The sequence below is a fragment of the Gossypium hirsutum genome, chromosome D04 (genome assembly GCF_007990345.1).
Source record: "Gossypium hirsutum isolate 1008001.06 chromosome D04, Gossypium_hirsutum_v2.1, whole genome shotgun sequence".
Taxonomy (NCBI): Eukaryota; Viridiplantae; Streptophyta; class Magnoliopsida; order Malvales; family Malvaceae; genus Gossypium; species Gossypium hirsutum.
This window is the reverse complement of record NC_053440.1, coordinates 35,989,353-35,998,811: the sequence shown is the minus strand read 5'-3', so window position 1 is coordinate 35,998,811 and position 9,459 is coordinate 35,989,353. Positions and strand designations below refer to the sequence as shown.

Here is a 9,459-nt window from a genome sequence, read left to right as displayed (position 1 = left end):
TCTTCTCTTACTTATAACTAATCTTCTACTCTCCTATGTAATTATGTAAATACATCCATTACATACATATAATTAAATAAAATTCAAATTTTGTTACCAAAGAAGTAATCAGTGTATATGGATAGTTAAAATAATATCTCCTTGAATAAATTATAGTATTTATTTACTATGACATTTTGAATTAATTTTTTAAAATTTTATATCTTTTACTTTAATAATTTACATTTTATTTTTTTACCCAAAATTATATGAAATGTGAAAGTTTTTTTTCTAAAAAGTATATTTTATTACTGTTTATAAATTATTTTAATGTTACATATATATTTTTAAGTCAAAAAATTTATTTTAATTTTACTTATATGATTTTTAAAATATAATATGAATTAAGTTAATGTATTTTAATTCTCTTAATGTAATATAAACAAAAAAGAAAATTGGACCAAAACAAAATAAAATTAATATGTTTTAAATCCATGGCACGTTTACATATTAGGCTTCCTTTAGTTTGACTTTTAATGTGAGGTATGGTAGCAATCTCACTGCTATGCTATTTGGTTCACCAGGTCAATCTAGTAAATTTGTATCTCCACCACGTTAGTCAGCTAAAATCAGTTGAAGATTTCAACAGCAATAGAAGCCTAACTGAGCTGTTGGTATTTTTAACAGATAAAAGTTCACTTCTTTAACCTCAGTTTTACTTGCTTTTTCTGAGAGTTGTTTTACCAGCTCTAGCCTCTATGTGACTGCGCTCACAGGGAAAAAAACCTCTTATGTGACTGTCAAAATTAAGAATCCTCAATAAATCTCAAAGAAAAAAATGGAAGACAGCGCAGAGTTGGAGTCGATCCTGCCCTATCTACCGTTAGTAATTGGATCTTCGAGGCGACTGTTATGGCCATCGAAAGTGGTTGAGGCTCTGGAGGCGATGTCCAGAGGTCCTGATCACAGCCGAGTCAACTGTGGCGAAGTCCTCTCCATCGCCATTTCCGACATGAGAGCTTCTCTTTCCCTCGCTGACCCTCTCGCTCTCTCTGCCCCCCTAGGTTATGCCCTCTTCTTTTATGAGGTATGAAGGTGGTTGCTTTACTGGGCTTTCTCTTCGTTTTAGTTACCTGTATATTGAATGAATTTCTGGCGTAGCTCATGTCCGGGGCCGACTCCAGAAAATGGTTTGCGGAGGATATTCCAAAATTAGCCAATCTGCTATTGCGGTTGCCTTCCCTTTTAGAGGTTCACTATCAGAACTCGCGGGCTTATGGATACGGTCTCCGCATCTTGGGTCCGCAGCAACCTGGCATGGTGCTTCTCTCCCAGGTGTATCTTTATACTCGTCACTTCTAATATTAATACTATACTTCTACTTACTCGCTTGCTTAATTCAAAAGTATCATGCTTGAATTTGATGCATATCTAATCTACATCTCAGGAGTTGATTGGCGCTCTACTTGCATGCTCTTTATTTTGTTTGTTTCCAATCTCTAATAGAGGTCTTAAACATCTGCCAACCATCAACTTTGATCAGTTGTTTGCGTATTTCAGCTCTCTTTTGCTATCGTCTTGCTATCAATCTCATTCTCGTTATTAATTTCTAAGTTGCTGTTGTGCATCTTTGGCTTCTCTTTTTCAATCTGGCGCAGTTACCCTGTTCTTCGCCACTTGGGAATTTTACTTTTAAAGTTTCCTTTTCTTTCTTGGTTATATTCAAACACTAAATGAGCGCTATATATCCTTAGGAGTCTCTATGACAGTTACAGTGAGAGCCAAGAAAACAAAGTGAGGTGCATTATCTGCTATTTCCAAAGGATATGTTTGCAAATGCCGACAGGATCTGTCTTATTTGAGCTCAAGCTTCTCTCTTTAGAATATCATCCTTGGCAATCATTCCTCTCTTATCCGTATGCTGATTTTTGGACCAAATCAAATATCCCCCTCTGCCCTTTTCAGGTAACTATTCGACATATAGAATCTATTTCTAAACTTAAATTTCAAGATCACATTTGTTTCTTCTTGGCCTATTTTTTTTTCTGTACCAACATCCTGTTGCGGTGGTTCAGTCCTCCTGTTATCTGTCTATAATGGTGCAGGTCCACAGCTCAGGCTTGATAGAAGATCACGCTATTGAGGCTCTTGAAGTGGATTTTGCTAATAAATATCTTGGTGGTGGTGCTCTACATAGGGGCTGTGTGCAGGTCTGATTTTTCCTTTTCTGCTTCATTGACTCCATTATTGACATTATGGACTACTCTTTTCATTTTCTTGATTCTTTTCACCTTTTACTCTAGCCATTATTTCCAAAGACCTTTTACTCTAGCTGTGAAAATAATATTTATCATTTTTATAAAAAAATATTTAATTATAAAAAATTAAAAATAATTATCATTTTATCTAATAAATAATTTAAATTGATTATATAATTCATTAAAATATTGGAGATACATTTTAATATTTTATTAAATGAATTTATAAATTCACATATTTTAATAATTTTAAAAAAGTAAAATAATTTTAAAAAAATTCTATTGTATATCAATTCTAATTTGATGTCCTTAATAGTCATTTTTTATTCTTATCTCACCAATACAGCTGCGTTTGAATCTAAACACACACTCCACCATTGTTTCCAATCTCACCGCTACAATATCCAATCTCACCGCTACAGTAATTAATCTCACTGCCACCGATATTTTTAACCTCATCGAAGGTAAACACACCGCCCATCCAAATTAGCCCTTAGAATCCCTTTGGAAACAAGTTGACGCATGCAAATATTAATCCAAGTCTACACTTTATTTGCCTTTTTTACTCATTATGGGAAATCTCAAATTTGATGTAAAATTAAAACATTGAAATTTAGAGCGAATATTCGAAGTTATAGAACAATTTCGTCCCCTTTGCAAAATGATTAAATATGAAAATATTTAAAAATTAAGTACATAACAAAATAAGAACGCAATATTAATAATTTTTCAATGACAATTTATATTCACTCTTCAATAACATTAAAACTGAACTATATTCTACCATATAAATAATACTTGCATTTTCCCATACAAGTTTAAGGCAACCATATTCGAAAAGGAATTTTACTTTGTTTAAAGATATACTAATTATTTTGCATAAATTACTCGAATATAAATTCCATAATATATTTTATTGTGCTATGATATTAAATATATTTTATTTTAGTTAAAGTAAATAGTTTAAATTTAGTTAAACCTTTAAATTATTTTATATAAATTTAGAGCTGGTCATGGGCCCGCTTAAAAATGAAAGGGTTTGAAAAAATACGAGACTCAAAAATAAGTTTGGGTAAAATTTAAAACTCATTTTTTATGTGGACTAAGCCTTGGGCAAGATTTTTTGCCCAAACTCTCCTCTGACCTAACCTGAATATATTATATTATATTATAAAAATCAATTATATATGTTAAATAATAATTAATATATACTTATATTGAATCGTTAACTCAATGACAATTAAACTCATTATCTAAAGCCCAAAAAAATCTATCCAACTAAATAACTCAACTCAAAATATAAAATTTTAAAAATTATATTTAATACAATAAAAAATTTATTGTTACAAATAAATGTGGATGTTCATATTCTAACCCCCTCACTTATGAGGTAAAACCTCTCATTCATTATGCAAGTTGTTTAATGTATGCGTTAATGAAGCACTTAAGTAAGCTTCATTTATTGTATTGCATTGAATGTCAATTACGTATAAATAGTAAATAGAATCCTTACGTGAGTGAAATAAAATACGAGAAAATTCTCTGTTGATTTGATCTATTGTTTACTTTAAGTGTTCTTTTATTTGATTATTTTATAACACGTTATCAGTATGAGCCTCTACAAGTTCATAGTGAAGTTCACATCATTGCGACTATATATAACTTGCCCGTAAAGCTTCCATTGAACTATATACAGCATACGTATTTTCATCATTGTTTTAATTTGTTTATCATATTTCCATAGAAAGAGAAATATTCAAACCATACAAATCCTCTCTTTTTTTGTTAAACTAATTGATTTATTCACTATTTTTAAAAGGTTACTAAAAAAAATTTCAATTATTTCAATTTGTTTTAATTTATATCTTATCTTATTGATCTAGATAATTTGTATAAAATTTTATATTATATTATTTGTTTGTTTGTTTCACATTGCTGCTTGCATGCTCTTTCATGGATTTACTAATTATGGACTACGTGGTAGTTTGAGATTTCATGTTGATACATAATGGGTATAGATTTGCAGTTACATTATATGTAACCTATCAAGCATTTTGAAGGAGATTTGTTGTTTGTTAATTTTCTGTGTTTTGCATTCTGTTGACTTGTGCATTAAGTTCCTAATTTTATTTAAAATATGATTGGTCAATACACTATTTGACATTTTCTATAAGTAGCTCTTGAAATTCTTGATGAATATTACCTCTTTTACTGTTCTTGCTGTTCATAGTTTTTTCCCTTTAATTTGTTTATTTATGCTGGAAGTTACCACTTATCTTTCTTTTTAAATATCCACCATTAATCATTTCAACTTAATCGAGTAAATCTGGTTAATTATTGATCATTATGCACTGGTAAAATGTAATATATATTTTTAATGCATTTAGTCTAGCTATAATCACTAGATTTTACGGGCTAGCAAGGTTAGTACATGCTAAATTGTATAAAGATTATCAAACCTCACAAAGAATTTTTCTTTCAAGCATTTGCACCCGAGAATTTCTTTATGGGTTTCTATACCTCCATCTTTGTTTTATTTGCAGTAATGAGAATAATATCTTTAAAATTATTTACTCATTTTATTTAATGTTCACATGTAGCTCAGTGGTAATCTTGATTGAGTCAGTAATTCTTTGCTTATTGTTTAAAATGTTTTAAAAAGTATTATGAATTGATCTCATGCATTCTTATGGCTAAACAAAATAACGAGTTATTCGTTTAACTGATTATGCTCCATTCCTCGAAGTGAATGTAGCAATACATAACAATTATGAAAAATGAAAATATAGAGATCATGATTGTCGTTGTGATAGGTATAGAAAAGTATTTACTCTTGGGCAACAATTATGAAAAATGAAAATATAGCGATCATGTTTATTTTTTAAAATGTTTTAAAAAGTATTTACTTTTGCGATTTAATCCTTTCTTGAACTAATATGTCATAATATACTTCCCAATGTTGACATAACTCCAAAATTTCCTCTTTTTGTCTCTTTATTTCCTTATTTTATTATATCAAAGATAATATCTTACTGTAAAAATTTTTGGGGTATTACAAGTTAGACCATCTTGGATCATATATAATGTAAAAAAATGAGAATTCATATAGACATTCAGTACAGAACCAGAAGTTTCTTTAATTTAAAGAATTCTCATGTGTTGTTTGTTCTTAATGATAATTGATTATTAAAAGCTTACTAGCTAAAGTTGAGATTTAATGTTTTGCATTTCTGAAATGAATATGGGCTCATTCATTCACCATATTGATGATTTTGATATTATATGATTTTGGTAGATGCATCTACAAAATAATTACATATGTATTATCAACTCGCAACCTGTCGTTTGCGAGATTGCTTGTTTAAATGATTAATTTCAGATTATGCAATTAAAACAATTCATCTTGCTAATGCTGGTGAGTTTATGTTTCAAGCTTTCAATAATTATTGTATGTCAATTAGGATAAAAGTTGAACATCCTGTAGCTCATGTTCACACATAAAATGGTTTAGCTGAATCATTTATCAAACGCCTTCAACTAATAGCTAAACAATTACTTATGAGAACAAAGCTTCCTATTTCAACATGAGATTGTGTTGATTTACATGTTATACGCATCAAGCCAATAAAATATAAATACTCCCTATTACAATTGGCTTTTGGTCAGGAGCTAAATACTTCTTATCTTAGAACTTTTGGATGCGTGATATATGTTTCAATTACTCCACCACAACACACAAAGATGGGTCCTCAAACGAGGTTGGGAATATATGTTGGTTATGAATCTCCTTTTATAATTAAGTATGTTGAACCATTAATTGGAGATTTATTTACTGCACGATTTCTTGATTGTCACTTTGATAAAACAACATTCCCAATATTAGGGGGAAAGAGTAAAAAGCTGGATGAATAAAGTACTTGAAATGAATTATCATTGTCTAAGATCCTTGTACAAAGCAATGTGAATCATAAGTTCAGCAGATAATTCATTTTACAAATCAAACTGCCAGATTCATTTATTGACCTAAAGAGAATTACAAAATCTCACATATTAGCTGAAAATGCTCCAATACAAATTGATGTCCCAATACGACAAACTGTTAGTACAAAAAAAAGTAATCCACACTTGAAGTGTGGAAAACCAGTTGGTTCCAAAGATAAAAAAAATTCTTGTAAAAGGAAATGAACAAACATTCAAGATAGCCATATAGTTGAGGCAGGGGTTCCAGAAGAAACCTGTAATGTCCTGAATATTTTAATATTGTTTTGTAAAAATTTTCACAAGTATGTATTTGCTTTAGTGGTTAGGTGTTCTAGGGGTGTGTATGAGGTCTTGGTTCAAGTATCTCTTTTAGCAAAATTTCATTATTTTAGATCCAAACCTTACCCTTGTTGAGTGGGCTTATATAAAATTGTTTGTGAATCTATATCAGAATGAGTCTGTTGGTTTGAGTGGTAAGGAGTTAGTGTGTTGGAGATCCTATGTTTAAGTTCCTATGTAAGCGTAGATGTTAATTTTTATTTTGAATGGTTGTTAGAGGTTAGGTGGAACTAAAATTCTGAGTTAGTTAAGTGTTAGTGGGTTAGTGGGGAGGAATTTGGGGGATTTGTTGATATATTATTTTTTATTTTATTTTTTCCTCTCTCTTCCAAATTCCCAAAATTTGACATTTTTTTCCTGTTGACTGAAAAAATCCTCTATCTTCTTGTTTTTGAAATTTTGTCGCAATCCTACCATTCAATTCTAGTTTTTCAGTTCTTTGGTGTTTTGTACAGTTTGGTAAGTGTAAGGGGTGAATTTTGTGTGGGTTAGGAAATCATTTTTAAGTTGTTCAAATCAATTCTATTCTTTTTTTTCCATTTTTTGATTTTGGATTTTGGCAATAGTGAATCGTAAAGAACGAGGCTTTCCTCTTGCGGAATCATAGTCGAAATCGTTCGGGGTTTTAGGGTAAGTGATGAGCGCTTGAATTGAACTGTTGTCGATTTCATGGGTTTAGTTTAATTGTGAATTAAGACTTATTTTAGGGGTTTGTATTATTGATTTCTAGGTTCTAGTGATCTCGGGAGTGGTTTCGCATCAAAATCGTACCAGGTGTGTACTTCTAACGTGAAAAATCGAGCATCGACAAAAGTCGAAAAAGTATTCTATCGATGCCACATGGCCGTATGTTTGATGAAGGCGTGACCATGTGCAAGACACGGCCGTGTAATGGTGTGAGTGTGGCCGTATAGGCCACACGGGCTAGGCCAGATTGAGCGTGTAAGCCACACGGGCATGCCACACAGGCGTATGGGTTTTGGGTCAGGCCGTGTAGGCCATACGGGCATGTGGGCCCATAATTTTGAAATTTTCCCTAGGGTCGTACGGGTTATTTTGATCGACAGTGGGTCTACCGTAGGGTTGATAAGGGCTAACCAAACCTTATTTTATGTGCTATGATATTCTGATGGACTGATCTGAGTAGGATACTAAATGTATGTCTGACTGTACTATTTAAGTATGCATGTTATCTGTATATAAGCATGTTAAATCTGTTATTTTTGTATCTGTATTCTATATCTGTGTTTGGGGTGGGTTTGATATATGTGGAGGAAGTGATTTGTATGGCGACACTTCGCCTATATTCTGGCAGATTGACTGCATATTATTTGTAATGTGTCGCATCGACACTATATGGTGTGTAGAGATGGGTGGGTGTTCTTAATCCCACATGGTGTGATGGGATGGTCGGAGATGGTATGTAGAGGATGAGGGTAGGACTCACTATATCTGTTCTGTGTATCTGATTCTGATAACTGTATCTGTTATGGACTTAGGTCCGAATATATATCTGACTGATCATAAAAATCTATGTGTGTTGCATGTCTATTTCTGTTGGCTTTCACACCGAGTTTACGAAAACTCACATCTGTTTGTCTGTTCTATTCAGGTAATCTACAGACTTGGGCGGATCGGTGCAACAGAATCTCACGGTGACCACGAGTTCGTGAATTATTTTAAATAATGGTTTTTACTTAATTTAAAGATTATTTTCTGAGAGTTTTGTAATTATTGGACTCCCTGGACTGTTTGATTTTTATTTTGGTTTTGGATAAATTTTAACTTTTATTGCGACGTTAGACTAAAATCACAGTTTTACGAAAATAAAAGTTTTTCCGAAAATACGAACTGGTTTTCTAAAATATAACGGTTTCTAAGACTTCCGCTGTAAACTATGTTTTGGCAAATGAATTAATTAAATAACGCTTTTCAGATATGGTTATAAAACTTGGATGATTTGTCGAGCAACTATACAAAGCTTTATCGAAATAACACTGTTTTCAAAACCCTTCCTTGTAGCACTCTCGAATTTGGCCATAACATTTAGGTCGGGCTTGGGGTGTTACAAAACCCATGACATAACTAATTATAAAACTCAAGAAGAGATTTAGGTGTCTGGAAATGAAAATAAAAATGGTGAAAATAAAGAGATCTCGATAAGTTATGTCAATACGAGAAAAAGATGAAATTGGAAAAATATAGTTGTCGACAATAATTTTGCTTATAATGTTGCTATTGAAATGGCAAAAGAAAATGAGGATCATAGGTTTAAATCTATTGGGGAATGTAGAAATAGAAAAGATTGGCCAAAATGGAAAGATGTAATTCAAGCAAATTAAATTCACTTTCTAAACGTAAGGTTTTTGGACCTATAGTCCAAACGCCTAAATATGTAAAGCCGGTAGGATATAAATGAATATTTGTATGAAAATGAAGTGAGAAAAATAAGTCGTAAAATATAAAGCACGACTTGTAGCATAAGGATTTTCACAAAGGCTCGGTATTGATTACGGAAAGACATATTCTCCTGTGGTGGATGCAATCACCTTTAGATACCTTATTAATGTGGCAGTACATAAAAAACTTGACATGCGTCTAATGAATGTTGTTACAGTCTATTTGTATGGTACACTTTATAGTGAAATTTATCTGAAAATCCTTGAAGGATTAAAAATCCTAAAAGGATTAAAAATCCCCTAAGGATATAGAGTTTCTCGGGAAAATTGCTCAATAAGATTAAAGAAAATTTTATATGGATTAAAACAATCTGGACGTATATGGTACAATCGTCTTAGTGAATATTTGTTAAAAGAAGGTTATAAAAACGATCCAATCTGTCCATTTGTTTTTATAAAGAGGCTTGGATAAGAGTTTGTGATAACTGTTATTTATGGTGATG

The 9,459-nt window shown here is 31.6% G+C and overlaps 1 protein-coding gene across 4 annotated transcripts; it reads left to right on the top strand.

Annotated features, from left to right (window-relative positions):
* The first annotated feature begins 519 nt into the window (after positions 1-519).
* Positions 520-8,336, top strand: LOC107899231 (poly(ADP-ribose) glycohydrolase 1). 4 transcript variants are annotated; one of them, XR_005912145.1, is made up of 6 exons: positions 1,141-1,314; positions 1,734-1,944; positions 2,085-2,189; positions 7,124-7,187; positions 7,288-7,331; positions 8,170-8,336. XR_005912145.1 is itself a non-coding variant. In XM_041091339.1 (4 exons), the coding sequence occupies exons 1-4, from the start codon at positions 1,256-1,258 to the stop codon at positions 8,242-8,244; spliced, it is 450 nt and encodes a 149-aa protein (XP_040947273.1). In that variant the 5' UTR covers positions 1,141-1,255; the 3' UTR covers positions 8,245-8,336. The 4 variants fall into 4 exon arrangements, 2 of the variants coding, with proteins under 2 accessions (XP_040947272.1, XP_040947273.1); XR_005912144.1 differs by lacking the exons at positions 7,124-7,187; positions 7,288-7,331 and adding an exon at positions 520-1,066; XM_041091339.1 differs by lacking the exons at positions 7,124-7,187; positions 7,288-7,331.
* The last annotated feature ends 1,123 nt before the right edge of the window (positions 8,337-9,459 follow it).